General features: G+C 33.1%; 2 protein-coding genes across 2 annotated transcripts in view; both read right to left on the bottom strand.

Annotated features, from left to right (window-relative positions):
- Cht7 (chitinase 7) overlaps window positions 1-18,874 on the bottom strand; it is a 104,614-nt gene extending 85,740 nt beyond the window's left edge. Inside the window, exon 1 of the mRNA XM_090104289.1 lies at window positions 18,676-18,874. Coding sequence (XP_089960415.1) covers window positions 18,676-18,678 — 3 coding nt within the window. The 5' untranslated portion in view covers window positions 18,679-18,874. The remainder of the gene's footprint in view (window positions 1-18,675) is intronic.
- LOC149906269 (uncharacterized) lies at window positions 14,172-15,216 on the bottom strand. Its single transcript, XM_090104656.1, has 2 exons — window positions 14,719-15,216; window positions 14,172-14,289 (listed from the first exon to the last, which is right to left on the bottom strand). The coding sequence occupies exons 1-2, from the start codon at window positions 15,173-15,175 to the stop codon at window positions 14,234-14,236; spliced, it is 513 nt and encodes a 170-aa protein (XP_089960782.1). The 5' UTR covers window positions 15,176-15,216; the 3' UTR covers window positions 14,172-14,233.
- Window positions 18,875-21,068: the final 2,194 nt, after the last annotated feature.

Below are 21,068 nucleotides of genomic sequence, written 5' to 3'. Positions count from 1 at the left end.
ATAAATGGGAAAGATTATAAACTGGAAATAGTACTTTAATAACTCAGGCCCCGGAATCACAGACACAATAGAAAATCTATTGTGTCGTGGCCCGATCGGGCCGTTCGGGGCTCAATGGGTTAAAATGCTGCTTCACGATCAAAAGCTTTCTTATAAAAAATATTTTAGTTTCGTTACGCCAATACGCTATAAAAACAATAAAATAAAAATAAAATGAAAATGAACAAATCAATTTCTGTCAGTTACGCATTATGTTAATTTTTTTATATTACTATTAATATCAAACAAAAACACAATTTTTTTATATAATATTTATTCCAAAATTATTTATATTCTATATTTATTATATTTATTAAAGATATATACCTATTAATATTTCAGTTCTTTCGTTCACATTTAAAAAATCAATACATAACTCTATGAATGCAATAAAAGTCAGAAACGAAATTATCAGCCCCAATGCCTCCAATCAGGCAATTCGATTACTTTTAACCAGAAATATGACATGTGAAAGAATAATATTATATAAGGTAAGGTCAGCAAAAAATATACATATAGGAAACTTTCAGAAGAGCTTTTTCCATGAAACTAATCTATACTAATATTATAAAGCTGAAGAGTTTGTTTGTTTGTTTGAACGCGCTAATCTCAGGAACTACTTGTCCGATTTGAAAAATTCTTTCGGTGTTAGATAGCCCATTTATCAAGGAAGGTTATAGGCTATATAACAACAATAATTAAACTAAAACAAATTGGAGTTGCTCAATAATATCCATGATATAATTAAAATAAATATAAGGAACAAAAATTTTAATAAATGACTAGTATGTACGTAAATTTAAAATTCAAGTTCAACGAAAATAATATCTACAAAACATCAATTTTTAACAAACGTAGTAACTTCGATCAAAACAGGACTGTTTTCATCAAAATATTTTTGTTTATTTACTAAAAGCAATTTATAAGAATTATAAAATACGCAATAAATAAACGGCCATATTTAAAACATTTAATGAGGTCTTTGGCTCCTCCATCTATACTTAATTAATTCAACAGATAAAAACGAACTTTAAAAAAAACACTAAGTTCGTTGCGAAATAAAAATATTTGTAAATAAGTATAATCCAAATATCAATTGATTTTTTGAAGTGAAACTTCTTTATCGGGGGTGGACAAAAATTTTGTGAGACATTTTTTGCGTTACGCCGCGCGCGTTACATTTTTTGCGTTACGCCGCGCGCGTTACATTTTTGCGTTACGCCGTACTCGTGACTATATACATGTTATATTAAAGTGATCAACAAAATCAAAGGGTTTGTTTTAATTCTAATTCCAGTGAATTTCTTTATTTTTCTAAAATTGTATTTAAAGTTAACCTCAGTTTTTGATTGAATTTTTTAAAACACCAACACGTGGGCGTGATCATGTTATTTATTTTTCAAGTTATTTAAGCTTAAGCTCTGTCTTAATATGTATATATTATGTACTATGTGCGTCATTAATTTCTGACTGTTTCGAGATTTGGTGCAAAATAAAACAGTGTGTAAATAAAATTAAACAATTGAGTAAAAGTATAATTTCATAGATAACACGTTGAGAAGTTCCCTGTATAAATATATAATATACATATCTTGTATAAATACATACATAATATGCCTATAGATCTTTAGTCTTTACTCAATTGTTTTATTTTATTGATTTTTTACAAATTTTATTTACACACTATTTTATTTTTCACCAAATTTCGAAACAGTCAGAAATTAATGACGCACATATTATATATACGTTTTAATATAGAATATTTTTTATTTTACAACCTTTACAACTTGATCATTAGGAATTTATTACCTCTATTGTTCGAACAAAAATAAGTTACCGACTTTAAGAACGTGCCGACAATGTAAGTACACTATTGTTTCTTAGAAAACATTTTAGGAGTATACGATAATAAATCTATGACTCACGTAAACACGTGTTTGCTTGATTGGTGTCAGGTGTTCAATTATAATTTTATGAATTCAAAATTTATAAACTCTCTGTCCAATCAAAATCCGCCTAAGTCGAAATCCTTTATAAGCTGAAAACGGCAGTGGCCGGCGTAAATATTCAAATAGGTAGCGAGGAGCGAAGCGACGAGCATCTTAGGTTAACTTTTGAACTACCGCACGAGCCGAGCGAGCGAAGCGAGCGAGTTGCAGCAGCGGCCGGTGTAAATATTTAAATAGGTAGCGAGGAGCGAAGCGACGAGCATCTTAGGTTAACTTTTCAACTACCGCACGAGCCAAGCGAGCGAAGCGAGCGAGTCGCGGCAGTGGCCGGCGTAAATATTCAAATAGGTAGCGAGGAGCGAAGCGACGAGCATCTTAGGTTAACTTTTGAACTACCGCACGAGCCGAGCGAGCGAAGCGAGCGAGTCGCGGCAGCAGCCGGTGTAAATATGTAAATGGGTAGCGAGGAGCGAAGCGACGAGCATCTTAGGTTAACTTTTGAACTACCGCACGAGCCGAGCGAGCGAAGCGAGCGAGTTGCAGCAGCGGCCGGTGTAAATATTTAAATAGGTAGCGAGGAGCGAAGCGACGAGCATCTTAGGTTAACTTTTGAACTACCGCACGAGCCGAGCGAGCGAAGCGAGCGAGTTGCAGCAGCAGCCGGTGTAAATATGTAAATAGGTAGCGAGGAGCGAAGCGACGAGCATCTTAGGTTAACTTTTGAACTACCGCACGAGCCGAGCGAGCGAAGCGAGCGAGTTGCAGCAGCGGCCGGTGTAAATATTTAAGTAGGTAGCGACGAGCGTGTGCATTATTTTTTGAAAAATAAGGACATAAAGAAGTTTCACTTCTTACGTGTGTACTCTAGTACACGCACACATTTTTATTTGTTTATGAAACGTAATTAAATTGTTTACAGCAAGAGAATGATTAAAACATTCAATAATATTGCGTTTATTTTAAAATTAATGAGTCTCCAATAATAATTTATCAACTTATTATGATTATTAATAAGTAGGTATGCAATATTACACACTTGTTTTACATAATGATGTACCTATAACATTATTATATTACCAGGAAGAAAAATAAAATTTTCCACTTGTTCTTATGTAAAAATGCGTAATATATCTCGTAGAATCTTGTAGCTTCTTCATGCAAAAATATTACATCTTTAGAATAAGAGATAACTATAAATATAGAATCGAATCGAATATTTGGATGGATAGATGTATGGAGGTTTGTTATTCAACCTAGCTAAACACTGAATAGATTTTGATGAAACTTGGTAGTACTGTAGGCTGCAGATTTTGTACGCGAGTGACACTTAAGCTCTGTGCTTAAGCTATAGAAATACTAGGCATTATAGCGTGTTGGCTTTTTTATGAAGACAAAAATAATAATTACTTACTAGTTTAATTATAATTTTGTTAAAATAGAAATCTTTAAATAAAATAAAAATGTGTGCGTGTACTAGAGTACACACGTAAGAAGTGAAACTTCTTTATGTCCTTATTTTTCAAAAAATAATGCACACGCTCGTCGCTACCTACTTAAATATTTACACCGGCCGCTGCTGCAACTCGCTCGCTTCGCTCGCTCGGCTCGTGCGGTAGTTCAAAAGTTAACCTAAGATGCTCGTCGCTTCGCTCCTCGCTACCTATTTACATATTTACACCGGCTGCTGCTGCAACTCGCTCGCTTCGCTCGCTCGGCTCGTGCGGTAGTTCAAAAGTTAACCTAAGATGCTCGTCGCTTCGCTCCTCGCTACCTATTTGAATATTTACGCCGGCCACTGCCGCGACTCGCTCGCTTCGCTCGCTTGGCTCGTGCGGTAGTTCAAAAGTTAACCTAAGATGCTCGTCGCTTCGCTCCTCGCTACCTATTTAAATATTTACACCGGCCGCTGCTGCAACTCGCTCGCTTCGCTCGCTCGGCTCGTGCGGTAGTTCAAAAGTTAACCTAAGATGCTCGTCGCTTCGCTCCTCGCTACCTATTTACATATTTACACCGGCTGCTGCTGCAACTCGCTCGCTTCGCTCGCTCGGCTCGTGCGGTAGTTCAAAAGTTAACCTAAGATGCTCGTCGCTTCGCTCCTCGCAGGGGCGTGCACAGAGTTTTTGGACAGGGTAGGCAGAAATATTGCAATGATAATAAGTCATAAAAACTAATATTTCATATTGCAGTACCTAGTACCTACTGATATTTGATTGGATATATATAGTATTTCCGCAAAATAATGGAAAACATATCACGAACATAGGTCATATTATCTATAAAATAATTGTCAAAGTAGGTATATCCTAACTAGTATTCTATATTATGTAATTAATGATTAACTTTACCTTTGTGTATTACAAATTCCGGTATAGATCCATTTATAGATCGGCCTTTTTCCTATCACTCTCTGTTTGATAAAAGTTTATTCATAAAACAAAAATAAGAATTTTTCGTTAAATTAGATATGCCTTATTATCTTACAAAATACACTGATGATATACATAATCTATTTAGTTACTCTCAAAACACTTCACTTGCAAATTGTCGTAGTAAACATTATTAATTTTCTCAAAAAACAAATTTAACCTCAAAGTAAACGTTTGTTATTTCCAAAACAAAACAAACGAATAATGATACTATTTGCAGATGGTCTTTACCGCTACAAAATTGTATACATTATCACACTTCTTAAATTGGTCGCATATTCAACTTCAGTTTCGACTTTCGATGTAGTTCCGAATTCGGTTCGTACCTAATTCGTATATCTTCGTAAAAAGACACTGCCTACCTTGTGTGTTTGTGTGCGTGGTTTTATTACATCAGTGTGCCGTGTTTATAGGCACGCACACATATAAAATATGCGTAGACACGCAGAGCACACATATAAAAACTTAGACACGGATAGTTTGTGTCTTTGCCGTCCCGTAACGTACTGGGTCCTGTGGCGGCGCTAGTGCAGCGCATGAATAGTGACTTGAGCCGAGCCGGTGTTATAGAAATTAGATAATAATGCTACCAAAATACCGATAGATGGATCTAAAATATATTTGAAATATATTTTTATTTCATAACTACATTGCGCAATTAATAAAATTTAATGACGCTGTGAATTTCATTTATGCATATTAAATATTGATCAGAGTTTGGTAAATGGTAGGGTAGGCAGTGTCTTTATGTCTTTATGGAATGCACGCCACTGGCTCCTCGCTACCTATTTGAATATTTACGCCGGCCACTGCCGCGACTCGCTCGCTTCGCTCGCTTGGCTCGTGCGGTAGTTCAAAAGTTAACCTAAGATGCTCGTCGCTTCGCTCCTCGCTACCTATTTAAATATTTACACCGGCCGCTGCTGCAACTCGCTCGCTTCGCTCGCTCGGCTCGTGCGGTAGTTCAAAAGTTAACCTAAGATGCTCGTCGCTTCGCTCCTCGCTACCTGTTTACATATTTACACCGGCTGCTGCTGCAACTCGCTCGCTTCGCTCGCTCGGCTCGTGCGGTAGTTCAAAAGTTAACCTAAGATGCTCGTCGCTTCGCTCCTCGCTACCTATTTGAATATTTACGCCGGCCACTGCCGCGACTCGCTCGCTTCGCTCGCTTGGCTCGTGCGGTAGTTCAAAAGTTAACCTAAGATGCTCGTCGCTTCGCTCCTCGATACCTATTTAAATATTTACACCGGCCGCTGCTGCAACTCGCTCGCTTCGCTCGCTCGGCTCGTGCGGTAGTTCAAAAGTTAACCTAAGATGCTCGTCGCTTCGCTCCTCGCTACCCATTTACATATTTACACCGGCTGCTGCCGCGACTCGCTCGCTTCGCTCGCTCGGCTCGTGCGGTAGTTCAAAAGTTAACCTAAGATGCTCGTCGCTTCGCTCCTCGCTACCTATTTGAATATTTACGCCGGCCACTGCCGCGACTCGCTCGCTTCGCTCGCTTGGCTCGTGCGGTAGTTGAAAAGTTAACCTAAGATGCTCGTCGCTTCGCTCCTCGCTACCTATTTAAATATTTACACCGGCCGCTGCTGCAACTCGCTCGCTTCGCTCGCTCGGCTCGTGCGGTAGTTCAAAAGTTAACCTAAGATGCTCGTCGCTTCGCTCCTCGCTACCTATTTGAATATTTACGCCGGCCACTGCCGTTTTCAGCTTATAAAGGATTTCGACTTAGGCGGATTTTGATTGGACAGAGAGTTTATAAATTTTGAATTCATAAAATTATAATTGAACACCTGACACCAATCAAGCAAACACGTGTTTACGTGAGTCATAGATTTATTATCGTATACTCCTAAAATGTTTTCTAAGAAACAATAGTGTACTTACATTGTCGGCACGTTCTTAAAGTCGGTAACTTATTTTTGTTCGAACAATAGAGGTAATAAATTCCTAATGATCAAGTTGTAAAGGTTGTAAAATAAAAAATATTCTATATTAAAACGTATATATAATATGTGCGTCATTAATTTCTGACTGTTTCGAAATTTGGTGCAAAATAAAATAGTGTGTAAATAAAATTTGTAAAAAATCAATAAAATAAAACAATTGAGTAAAGACTAAAGATCTATAGGCATATTATGTATGTATTTATACAAGATATGTATATTATATATTTATACAGGGAACTTCTCAACGTGTTATCTATGAAATTATACTTTTACTCAATTGTTTAATTTTATTTACACACTGTTTTATTTTGCACCAAATCTCGAAACAGTCAGAAATTAATGACGCACATAGTACATAATATATACATATTAAGACAGAGGTTAAGCTTAAATAACTTGAAAAATAAATAACATGATCACGCCCACGTGTTGGTGTTTTAAAAAATTCAATCAAAAACTGAGGTTAACTTTAAATACAATTTTAGAAAAATAAAGAAATTCACTGGAATTAGAATTAAAACAAACCCTTTGATTTTGTTGATCACTTTAATATAACATGTATATAGTCACGAGTACGGCGTAACGCAAAAATGTAACGCGCGCGGCGTAACGCAAAAAATGTAACGCGCGCGGCGTAACGCAAAAAATGTCTCACAAAATTTTTGTCCACCCCCGATAAAGAAGTTTCACTTCAATAACTATTCATATATCGAAAACGAGAGTTTACATTATTTAATTCGATTGTGTTTTAGGGGGCGTCCAGACATTACGTGAAGTGTTTTTTTAATTTTATGAACTTATAAATATTTGCCGAAACCCCTCTCTCCCCAACGTAAGATTAAATGTGATTTGACTAGACCCTCTCCTCCCTTTAACATCTCACCTAATTTATGGACGCCCCCCATGGTTTATATTTTGTCTTTCTTTCAAGTCGTAACAGAACTATTTTGTGTTAAGATAGAGTTTAAATTCAAACAGATGCTTAGATTCTTGAATTTTTCTATATTTTTTGTTAAAACAACACTATTTTTGTCTTATAAGATTTGCTATTTTTGATAAAACAACAGTGACTCATCTTTAAATGAGACGTGTTCCACAAATAAATACTTTGATCGGTTCATCGAACAAAACCGGATTGATGAGCTAGTGTTTTGACAAAGGTCATAATACTTTATACGTTTATTAACCAAACTACGTCTCATTTCCAAGCTATCAACTCGATTTGCAATAAAATTTATATTTTACATTCAACATTAGCTAGAAACTGGTTTTAGTATAAAATCACAAATATATGCAAATACCAATACGAAACTTCAATATTTGTGACACGGTCAAACTGGTGATGTTTATTTGTTACTAGCTGTTCCGCGCGGTTTCACCCGCATTGCTCCGCTCCTGTTGGTCTTGGCGTGACAATATATAGCCTATAGCCTTCCTCGATAAATGGGCTACCTAACACCGAAAGAATTTTTCAAATCGAACCAGTAGTTCCTGACATTAGCGCGTTGAAACAAACAAACAAACTCTTCAGCTTTATAATATTAGTATAGATTTATTTATAAGTACTATTATTTTAGCATAATCGTAAGCTTTGAGGCTTATCCTTTGATGATGTTCACTTAAAACCTGATTAAGACCTACCTAGTGGTAATCTTAGTAATACCATTTCAATTTAAATATATATAGGTAATTACCAGAGAGCAAAACAAAACAGACTCTACTCTCGTGTCTCGTCTCTCTATACTTCAATCATCTTCACTACATAGTTTAAAACAAAGTCGCTTTTTCTGTCCCTATGTTACTTTATATGAATTGAATTTAAAACTAGTCAACAGTCAGTTTTAATAGAAAGAGTGATTGTAAAGGAAGGTTTTAATATACAATTTATTAGGTTTTAGACAAAGGGCGAAGATGCACATGAGATAAACATACACAGTTCCACAGATATATTCATGGAAGTTCAAGGAAATATACTTTTAATATGGCTTTCATTTAGGTTTTGGCATTCACAAGGTCAATATAAATGTATAAAACTTAAGTAGATAACCCTTTCAAACCGATAAGACTTCTAAAAGAAAGAAACACAACGACACAATATTTCTAAAACATCTACAATATAACAAAAAAGCTTCACAATTTAGAGACTTTCTCATACCCTACATTTTTATCTTAAAAATTTTATTCATCACGCTCTTGCTGACGGTACCGACCTAATAACGTGTCTGGAACATTACGGTCGAATGGCTTTGCTGACGAGCCGTGAACGGTCGCTATGAACAGCGTAACTTGTTGACTGTACTTTTTACATTTATTCCGTAATGAAAATAATCGTTTTTGCACGTTTCAAAAGCTTTTAGTGGAGCTTTAGAAATATCGTAAAGCGAAATTTATTTAGTTTGGGGTTCAATAGAACTTTGATTATTTACCAAAATAAGAAAGAAAGAAAGAAAGAAAGAAAAAACATTTATTTCAAGGACATAATCAAACAAAGTCTTAAAAACATGACAAACAAAACAGTAAAAAAAGTAAAATTATAAAGAGAAAAAAAAATAAAAAATAAAACGAAATTTGCACGGTAGGATGTCCTCGAAAAAGGGTGACCAACTCAGCTAAATACTGTACGACAGAAATGCACGCACAGCGCTGGTTTTCAGTGGCCCCTAAATGTTGTCGCAATAATCAGAGTGACCTCCATTACAGTAAGAAAATATTAAAATAAATAATCAATAAATAAAAAATATACTTACTAATAATAATACGTCTATGTGCAGAGATAAACAAAAATAAATAGAATAAATATGATATAAGTAGTAATAAATATATAAAAGAAAGTATAATTAACGTATATTATATTGTAAATAAATATAATATGTGTACGCGATTTCATGTGTAGGTCCGTAAAATTAAAGTGTAAGCCGTGGGTTTTAAGGAAAAGAGATCTTTGGTTCAATGCTAGTACCTAATACCAGGCCTCCGTCACTCGCTCAAGGTCGCGCTATAAGCGCCTACCGCACAGTAGGTCGGTACCGACCCAAGCGGCAGTTGGTTGGCACACGCGAGACTGCGCACCCGCGTCACGTTTCCCGCGCTCGCTACCAAGATGCCCGGTTATTGCGATGTGGACGGGTGTCGGGAGTTCGGAGTACGGAGTCGGAGCCACGCAGTAACAAAGAAACTCACAAACCTACCAGGCTACTTTTTATCCACGAGACACATATAGCGGGTCCACGCGGGTGAAACCGAAGGAAACAACTACTATCAATAAGATTTCATTTTTTTTATTGTATAATGTAAACAATAAAAAATTAAGTGTTTCAGCAACTCTGTGTTTAATTTACGCGCTCGGTACAACCTGTGGTACAACCCTAAAGTTTTCGTTTGATGACGCAATCACGCGGCGTGCGCGGGAAACTCACTTCTCGGTGCGTGTTCGTAGAGTACATTTCTTACTGCAGCCGAGTTGCGGCCATCGAGTTGCGGCGCATTTTGTAGGTAAATATAGCGTAGGTATTTTAGCTTTTGTATGGGAGTGATGTATCTGTTACGAAGTAACTATTCTCTAATCTTTGCTAATACTTCCTCCCAAAAAAATATTCTACAAGACAGTCCTATGCGTCCCGTACTTTTGAAAGCGATATACTTTTCATATTAGTATTTAAAATATTTTATGAAATAAAACGATTTCTTAACAGGTACCTTCCAGGGAAGCGCGTTTATCGGAGACTACATCTTACCAGCAGGCTAGATCGTGGTCAAGCGCTTACAATACAAAATTTACAAATAGTCATGGTATTTTCAATGACACACTTGCATCTATTGGAAACGTTACAAAAGATTTATTATAAGTTTAATTTAAAAATGGCGATTGCCGCAAGCCGTATAAGCACTTATCACCTAGAATTACTCGCTTGGGCAACGCCCGCGGGTTCGTTCCTTACGACTCGCTTACATAATAGTGTCGTAATGTATGTAGCTTAAGAACAGTTTTTATTGTAGACTTTGGGCAAATGTAATATGCTTTTTGACTGACTTCTAAAATGAGGTTATAAATATCGATGCGTGATGTGTCATATTGATAGCACTGTACAGTTTTTAGATACTCGTGTGCCAAATAGCTTAAGTGTATGTATGTTTATCCACGCATAACTCAATACAATAATTCGGATTTATATGTTCCGAAGTTTGCAAATTAATACCTACTTTGTTTTTTACTTTTTGACGTGACAACGTCTTATAATTCGATAAAGCCGGCTGCACGAACGAAAAAACATGACTCATGCGGCGTTACCTCGCTCTGAGGCGTTCCATGTAAGGCTTGAAGTGCAAGCGAGAGCGCGGAACGAGCGACAAAGAAGCACAATCAGACGTTGTCACGTTCAACTATCGTCAGTAAGCCGACTTTACAGACAACCAATTTTTTTTCCTGTTCATTGGTTTTTATGAGTTTAACTTTGGTTAGTTACTAATATGTTCATTAAAAAATTTAAGTGTAGGTATAACGACGTATTACAATAAATTGTTAGTTTAAATATTATAATATTAACGGAAATGATTTTTATTATAATTATATAAGAACGATTTGTTAATTATAATTATGATTTAACATTATTATATGTAATGGAATGACCAGAAAAAATAATTATGATAAATACTTTCATAATTAATTCTTTTATAATTATGTATTTATTTAAACGGTTTTAATTAGGAAGTTAAATTATATCACGCAGGTTTAAATAATTAAAATGGTTTTCGAGGTATTTTTATAGTTTTAATTGATTAAATAGCTTTCGTAAATTTATTAGGTATTCGGAAAGTGGAATTTCTCTAAATAGAAAACTAAATTACTTTTTCATTAAGTAATCAGTCTTATTATTTTGGTAATAAAGACTAATTTAAAACAATAATTGTGACAATTTTTCTCGAGATATTAGATAATCATGTTCACAGCACATAGCAAATACATAGTTTATACCACGGATTGAAAAACACGTCGTTTTGAAAACGCAATGTTTGTATTTTTTATAATTTATTTGCATTTCTTTATTATCCTAATAAGTTTATTTTTCTCAATATTTTTGGGTGGGTTTTATAAAGTTTTTTAAACAAAGTTATAGTAGTTACCTAGTATTAACTATTACCTGAAACTATAGTCTATTTTTAATTGTATAAATGACCTCCTAATAGTAAGATTTACTGTATTTATATAATCATACAAAGTCGGTATAGTTTTCGATATGTAAAACAAACAACGAATAAAACATTAATATAATATCCAAAATATTATATAAACACGGATGTCGCTAAAAAAACATTGCGAATTCTCTCACAGACAAGTTTTCGTTTCTAAGAATAACGTATTATTATTCATAGCTTAATGTTAAAAAAACACTTACTAGAAAATAATGACTATAAAACATACAGCAATGTTTTACTGTTACGTTTTTTATATATTTTTTAAAATATAATTTTATAAAACATAATATTATGATTACCTTTCGATTAGGTTATCTATTAAGTACCTGTATAATTTATTTATAAATATAATAATTATAAAAATAGCTAGACGCCAATTTTAAAATTTCTAAGTATGTGTAACTGACTTCTCTATGTAATAATATTAAAATACGAATAAATTCCATTTTTGCCAAATGCAAGCTTTTAAATAAATCCTAATAAACTATAATATTTGGTCTTTTCATTTTGATCTTCAATAAAAAGATTGTTAGTAACAATAAAACAATAAACTAATAAAATAAAGCAAGCTATTGAAACAACAAAACTAAAAATTTTCTATACACTCATATTATATCTAAAATCATATATTGTAAAAATAACAAAACAAGGTTGTGTCTATGCATTTTTATACAATTTTCTTGATATAATCTGTGACCTTTTGCGTTCTAAAACAATTTTACAAACGACCTTATATTTCAAGTCACACTATCCGCTAGAAAACGGAAATTTCATAATTCCAACCTTATGATTTAATAATTTAACCATTTGAAGTTTGGAATGAGTTCATTTTATAATTATATCATTAACGATGTTTAATTTACGATATAGTTTTACGTTTATTTTTAACCGCGTTCAAAAATTGATAGTTATCGTTTCTAGTTATGTATGTTATATAATAGGTACATAATATGACTCAATTATTTATAAGTCTTTTTTTATAAGTCTTATCCAAAAAATAATTTGATTTATATTGAATTTAATTTTTAATTTTATAAAATTCAAATGCTCTTTATAAATGAGAATTTTTCAAAGAATACAAATATTCGATCCCAAGAATTGGTTTATATTGCTAATAATTGTATGTCTTTTTCTGAAAATTAGTTGAAATTATAAAATAGTGCAAGTCTTATATAAAACGGTAATGTTGTAGATACATAACATAGTACCTACATCTAATATCTAATATCTAATATCTAATATATATTATTCTAATATATACCTATTATAAAGGCGAAAGTTTGTAAGGATGTATGGATGTTTGTTACTCTTTCACGTAAAAACTACTGAACCGATTACAATGAAATTTAGCACACATATAGAGGGTAACTTGGATTAACACCTAGGATAGTTTTTATCCCGGAAATCCCACGGGAACGGGAACTATGCGGGTTTTCCTTTGCAAACGCGGGCGAAGCCGCGGGCGGATCTAGTGTGAAATATTTGTGTATGTATGTAAGGTATGCTAATATTATCTATATTATGTCTAGGTAGGTACATATTTATGTGGGGATGGTGTAAATAAAAACGCCAAATTAGCCCAATCAGTTTATTTCCCAGACACCGAACCAAACTCAGAGGAATAAACGAACCAAAATATTAACAATCCTCCATCTCTTTTCGTATCGAGACACAAAGTCAAGTCATAGATAACCATCAATCTACAGATAACATATCCACAGAGTAAATAATAGAAAAACACAGACTAAAAATAAAGCTAATTATGAAATACATCTTAATATTTTATCCTATTCCCACACGGTCATCCTGCAGAATCATCTGTCCCAGATGAGTCAACTGTCGCTACCCATGGCTTCATCATATCAGCTGACCTTGAGCTTCTTTCTCTTTTTATAATTCTTATTATTTTCATCTTGTATATTCTGAATATTTGCTTTCGCCATCCTTCTTAGTTCTTCACGGTCGTTGTAATTTCTATTTATTAATTCCTCAGTTTTAACACATCCAAAATGTCCGTTTTCATGATGTTTTCTTATAATTTCATTTTTTAAATCAAGCGAGGTAAACATTTTAGCATAAGTTAATCTGTCTAATTGATCTTCAATGAGTGGTAGTGGATATCTTTCTTTAATAATTTTCTTATTCAATTTCCTGTAATCAACACACAATCTATAGTTTCCATTCTTCTTTTTTGCAAGCACAATTGGACTAGCATAATCAGACTTACTTGTTTTTATTATTCCTTCATCAAGCCATTCTTTAATCTGTTTGTCAACAATGTTAAGCTCCAAAGGTGACAATCGTCGTGGATTCTGATAAACTGGTACATCATCGGTTAATAATATTTTAAGTTTTACATTTGATTCTTTAGTACATCTTTTGGGGTTATATTCTTTTATAATATTCTGTATTTTATTCTTATATTCTTTGTTTTCAATATTTGTGATATCTTCATTTTCATTCTCTAGCATTGTAAGGTGTAATATTCTTGTTGCAGTGATAGTTCCAGCCTTAAAATTGATTTCTACTTCTTTCAGTACAGGATTTCCTAATATAATGTTGACAGGGATAGCGCCATCATCAACAACATAAAATAAAGTTTCAAAATAACAATCATCAATTTCAATTTTTGCTGTGAAAGATCCTTTTGTATAAATTTCCTTTTCAGCTATTCCAGTTAAAGTCTCTGTGGTTCCTGAACTATAAGATAACAATTTTTCACCTTGAATCTTCCTAAAATAAGACATATTTATTAAATTAGCATCGCTTCCGGTATCAATCAGGGCTTATCTACATCAATATTGTTTATTTTCAGCTTCTTAAAAGGTCTCACATCAATATTATTCTTAGTTGACATAATTTCCAAACTCTTCTTTATACTTTTAGAACATTCAGTTGATTTATGGCCAAACAAGTTGCATTTAAAACATTTAATGCCTTTAGTACAATTAGGCGACTCATGATCTAAATCTCCACAATTGAAACATCTCTTTACTCTTAATGTTTTTTGAATTTTCATGCCAATGGACTTTGATACTGAATTACTTTGAATCTTATTAGGTGAATAATATGATTTTTTCTTAATTTCTGAATAAATGTCTAACTTCTTTCTGAATTCTTTAATGTTACAAGCGCCATACAAAATATTTTTGTTGGACTCACTGTCTTTAATACCGTCGATGACATATTCCATCAGGGCTTCATCTTCAACATTCCCAAGTACTGCAAGTTCTTTCATATGTAAAAAATATTGCTGATGAGTCTCATTCATCTTCATCCGGCGTGTTGAAAGTCTCTTGTGAACAGTTGCACTGTTCAACTTCTTACCAAATTCCTCGCGGAGCTCAGACTTAAGTGTATCCCACGTGGTGGTCCCACTTAGTGAACGTAAAAATAGCTTGGCGGTCCCCGTGAGGAGCCGCTTCGAAAATATGAGTTTTTCTAATTCGCCCCATTGCATTAGAGAGGAAACGTCTTCAAATTCTTTTATGAAAGTTTCGACGCCATAAGCATCATCACCCGAAAATGGCGTCATTGATTTTTCTAAATCAGTAAAGGAAATACGCGGCGATGGTTCACCATAATCATCATCATCCTTTAATAATCGTTTCGGCGGCATGTTGAATAATGTAAATAATAAGTTTTATATAGTCTTCAAGTCGTAATCGTATACTTAATCATAAGCTTCTTTAAATCTTAGTCTTCTTAGTTCATAATTCGTAAAGTTTTAATCTGGTTTAATCACCGCAATCATAATCTTCCGCTGTTTTTCTTTATTCCACCATCCCGGACGAGCCCCCAAATTATGTGGGGATGGTGTAAATAAAAACGCCAAATTAGCCCAATCAGTTTATTTCCCAGACACCGAACCAAAATATTAACAATCCTCCATCTCTTTTCGTATCGAGACACAAAGTCAAGTCATAGATAACCATCAATCTACAGATAACATATCCACAGAGTAAATAATAGAAAAACACAGACTAAAAATAAAGCTAATTATGAAATACATCTTAATATTTTATCCTATTCCCACATTTATGTAACTTTCGTTACATAGCCTTGTTATTGTGTAAATTGGTATTTAAGAAGTTTGGTATTCTATACCAGGTTTGAATAGGAAGAAATTTTTAAAACGATTTCCTTTACATAATATTATGCACGGTAAAGTACTTTTAAATATCAATAAAGATATGTTTATATTATTTTTTAATAATATTTTAATGTATATTCAATTAAATTATAATGTTCTTGATTATAATCTTTTCGTATCTTGTAATTGGCGAATATTTTTCACGCTTCACGTAGTTTCAGTAGTCATTCATACAAAAAATAGTTCCAATACGAAATAGTATATAAATAAAATATATATTTCTACACAAAGTAACACCCTAATATTTCTTATAACTCTACATACTTCTGAGTTATTAGGGATTTATCAATTCTGTCGGATTTCTTTATTTAAAAGAGCAAGTCTTTTGTTTTATTTAGGATAAGTATAGTTAACTAGGTACCTATGCAATGTTTTATTACATTGATTTATTGTAAGCACTTGATGTTAAAATATGTATGTACATAGCTTATGTTTTAGGTAACTATTTTAAAGCAAAGAGTTAGAATAGAAAGTACCTACAGCAAAAAAACATATCAATTGCTTTAATTTTAATTTACTTGATAATTTTAAATATTATATTTTGAACACTAATATATATGCAAGAGCATTGCCAATTTTAATATCAAAACCGATTTTATTAGATTTTAATAATGTTCGCGAAACACGAACACTCGCAATTTACATTATTTTCACACAAAAAGTAAAAAAACACGTAAGAAAAGCTCCACAAGGCCATAAAACATAATTAAATAGCCATTAATTTACGGAAAAATGTGCACACGATAAGCGTTCATATCTATATAGTGATAGAGTCGATATTTGCATACAGTGCGCTGACGATTTCTATGTTAGCCACTTTCTCTGAGTGAAACCGTGTTTTTATCCATTGTAGCGTTCTAGTGCCAGTGATGTTGGAATAATCTTTGAAATTATTCACAAAAAATATCAGGAAATTGTATTGAATTGAATAAAACCTATACATTACTTATAACGAAAATATTATTGATTTTATATTACGTTATAGAAACATAGCATAGCTTCCGTACCCTTCTGACAACTTGGTAACCCGGACCGGTCCAGGAGGTATCAATCCTGGGTATTACTTGGATTATAAACTACTTTATAATTACGTTTCATTTAAATCGATTCAGGCGTTTTCGCGTGATGAAGACAGTGACAAAAACATATTTCAAACATGGAAGTTAATTATATTTATTAGTCGGCTTTTCATCTCTGTAATTTGTAAACTTTACCGGTCACTATGAATGTAACATACCTTATACTCTTTTCAAATAGTTCCTATACTACCATCTAAGAAATGTAACCATAAACTGGATATTATACAGCCTAGTGTCCGCCCATTTAGACTTAATAGATACCTAATCTTAAAAATAATGCTTAGGTCCAGAGAATGTTAGGCCGATATCCAAATAAAATTGATTAAAAGCTTATAAAAGTTTCCAAAAGTCTATTTTATTATGTCTTATTTCCTACTTGCTATGTATAAACTATGTATAATATATTCGATCAGTGAAACAGATGTATAATGCATCTGCCCCTTACCCCACTAGGGGACATGGGACTTCACTTTATGTATAAACGAATTTTTAGTAAAGGAAAAGTAAAGTTTACCTTTCAATACAACAAAACAAGAAAGCGTAAACATACTAATGTAACTCAACATCGGTTTTTACAGAGAATTGTCGATTATGTACTCCAATATTTAGAAAATACTCGATCAACAGAATCCTATTTGAATATTTTTTTTCTCAAATAGATATTATTGTTACCTAGGTATTGTATACCTTGGTATGAGAAAAAACATAATATTAAATAGTATCGCCATCTGTGCTCTTGTTTAAGACATAAACGCGTTGATATTAATAGTAGATCGTAATGAACGTATAACGATATGTATTATGGGAAGTTAGATTATTTCCTTGGTATAATTAACGTAGTCTACGATATTGTAATGCAATCTTTTGTTAAAAAGTTCTAGGTTTGATCTTAAGAATAATAAAATAGGTCTTTCGCAGGGCAAAGTGTACCTTAAGGCCAAATGCATGTAAACTAAAGTTCTATCTGTTTATATGACATTTGTTCTGTAGGACACGTTTGTTTAAATGAGTATAAATGATAATATAGAATAGTATAGAATAGTATGAAATTAGAATAGTATAGAATAGTATGAAAGTAAGAAGAATTATTTAGCTCTTGATCCCAGTTTCTTCTTGTCTTACTGTAGTAAATTGTCTACCCAGAAGTCAATTTCAGCAGTGCGACTTTTCACGGAGAAAATATTATGATCCTGCAGCAAGATGGAAATAATCCTGACATCAGGAAGTTACCATATCCCCTCCAGATGGTATTTTAACAAAAGCAAAGCAGGGGTGAAGCGCTTATATTATATAGGAAGTAAAATAATACAAAGAAGTGAATAAAAGCTCTACCTAAAGCGCGAACAACACCACGCTGGCAGTTTTAAAACCTAATCATCATTATGGAGCGACTGCAATTTTTTTCTCAATAGAAAACAAATTACTTTTTAAAAATAATATCTGTTTTATCAAAAATATACTATTTCTTAAATTTTAGCAGTGAGATAAATTAATATTGATTAAAACAACATAAATTGCATCCATATGTTACAAAGCTTTTCGCACCAAAGCTCGAACAATCGTCGTAAAAACAAATGTTTCCTTTTGCGACTTTATTATAATTTAAAACCATTCATATTTATCTATCAGCAAGTCCATAACTGATCAAGGACTCAATAAAACCGATCAACTTTTAGCGATTTATGCGACTCCAAAACGTTCCAAGGTTGTTATAATAATTACGTAAAAAATTGACTTTAAAATTATCAAGATTTATTACCAACAAATCGATCGGACCAAGGCTATCCACTAAAACGTATTTCAATATAAAATCGACCAATAAATTTCCTCTAAAAACATTAATTATTATAAAACTAATTCTATAAAGCTCACTCATGAAAAGCTTACCATTATTTTAGTTTAAGTCACTCGAGCAAACGCACAAAACAGAATATCGCACGATTACAGTCGATAGTTAATCACGGACACTTTACACTACTCCGCGAAACGGAGATTGTATTCGTTTATCGTTTTATATAATGAACATGTCTGTCCGTTCGTCTGTCGCGATAGAGAGACGGTCGTGGACTGAATAAACGGCCGAAAGTCCGCCGTTTCGCCCCGTCGTTACCGATTCAAGAGGTGTGCGTATGCGCCGATCGGTGGACCTAACTGTCTTGATACTTGCCTTGAATATTGATTGTGTTAAAAATGAAAGTGGTCGATGTGGGCTTTAATTATGTTTTAATTGCAATTTTTTATGGCAACCTAAGTTGGTATGGAAGACACTTTCAATTTCTATGCGTGTTGATGAAAAAACGAGTTCCATTGATAATGCCTAAAAATTTATAAATTAAACAGCGAAAACAACAGCGGATTTGTAAATAGATGAACTCAAAACGAAGATGGAATACCATGGTTACAATTATGAAAATAGACCAACTCTTTGTAATTTTTCTTAAAAAAATATAGTCGCTAAAATTTTCACATAGCGCGCATAAAATTTTGCCTTTCATTAAATAAATGTCAAATTGTGTATGCAATTCTTTGAATCCAAAATAATCCTTAGAAGGCTATTAACTAATGATTTCAATAGTCCTTAATGACATGATTAACAAAAGCGGTCACAGAGAGAAAATAATTATTAATTATTGAACGATAAACCAATTAGTTTATTATCTTATCTAACAGTTAAATAGTAATAGTAGTGAGTAATAACATAGCTATTTTAATTATTTACTAAAAGCGGAAATTCTTACAAACGACACTTGAAATTCATGTGTGAGTTAATTGAGATTCGTTGTTTTACGATTCATTACTGGAGTAGTGATAAAATATGGAAATGGTGAAAGGTTTGATTCAAGAGTATAATAAAATTCAGGCCTTTATAACGTTATTGATTAAAATGGCTAGGCAATTGAACGGCTATAACTTTATCGATGTTTTTGTAAATTTAGATTTATTTAATGTTTCTTTCTTCAGCGCAGTAGAATGAACTGTGGGAAATTATCTTTGATAAACGATGATATTTATAATACGCTTAAGTTCTTCTTTTCTGCATGCACCCTCCAGTATTAACAGATAACAAAAAATCCCTTGTTGTTTAAAACCAAATAATAAAACACCAATTGCTTTAATAATATAAATCTAGTATCAAAATCATTAAAACCACACACATAATCTGAGATTAAAGTAAACCCAATATTTTTACGTGGTTCCTTTCACCCTGCGAATGTCACTGCGCACGAGAGAGATAGATGTATGCTATCTCGTTCCCACTTCATTAGTTTCCATTTCCTAGATATAGGGTCCATTAACATTGTTTTTGAACAATGGTTAATAACTCAATTAATTACAAAAAATATTGCTTAAGGAGTAGGTATTATATTAGATGAGAGAGATTAAGCCCCGATTCTTTAGCTTGGAAAAGACATGTATGTAGTTTTTGTTTCATTGATTTTCTTTTATAGGTCATCTATTTATGTCTAGAGCTTGAAATTATATATACTATAGATAGTATACTCGGATTGCAAGCCAGGGCCTCCTTATAGTCAATAATCATCTTATGTATTTTATAAACAAATTCTTACCCAAAGGAAAAACGGTTTAAATTATTTAACAAGAGATTTATACATATTGTTAAGACTGCCTGTAATTGCCTTTAATCATATGATAAGGTGGTTATTTTCACAAAATCTATTTCTATATTTAAACTCTTTATAGAAAAAGGACTCAAAATATAACAAAACCTAACGTGAATTTAAATATTATAATTAAAAATCCCTGGAATAAACTTGAGAGTTATGTTGTAAGAATAATCCCTCCATTTGGTCTTTTGAATTTTTCTACTCACTACAAACTTTTGAATTTCTTGTAAAACATAGATCATTTAACTTTGACTCAGTCTGGTCAATAGTCAGTAAAATAGTCAGTACAGTCCACCATATTCGTTACTAGCTGCGCCTCGCTGTTTCACCCGCGTGGCTCCGCTCCTGTTGGTCATAGCGTGATGATATATAGCCTACAGCCTTCCTCGATAAATGGGCTATCTAACACCAAGAATTTTTCAAATCGGACCAGTAGTTCCTGAGATTAGCGCGTCCAAATAAACAAACTCTTCAGCTTTATAATATTAGTACATTGAAAAAAAGAAGTCATATTGTATTGTAATGCAAAATAACTTCTTACTGTATGTCTAAATGTACGTATAATAGTAGAAAGTAAACATTTAAAATGCTACAAGCTTAAGTACTTTCTATTTACAGTACAGATACAAAGATATTTCAGAAACCATCACCATT

This window comes from Colias eurytheme, chromosome 8, assembly GCF_061535395.1.
Source record: "Colias eurytheme isolate Ceu_HAF_F1 chromosome 8, ilColEury1 Martin Lab GWU primary, whole genome shotgun sequence".
Taxonomy (NCBI): Eukaryota; Metazoa; Arthropoda; class Insecta; order Lepidoptera; family Pieridae; genus Colias; species Colias eurytheme.
Note: the sequence above shows the minus strand (reverse complement) of the source record. Positions and strands in the feature narration are given on the sequence as shown.

Excerpts from the sequence above, each read along its gene's own strand:
- LOC149906269 (XM_090104656.1), bottom strand. The coding sequence starts at position 15,175 with ATGCCGCCGAAACGATTATTAAAGGATGATGATGATTATGGTGAACCA. Across the intron at positions 14,290-14,718 it reads CATCGACGGTATTAAAGACA|GAAGATTCAAGGTGAAAAAT; the intron begins GTGAGTCCAACA and ends GTCTTATTTTAG.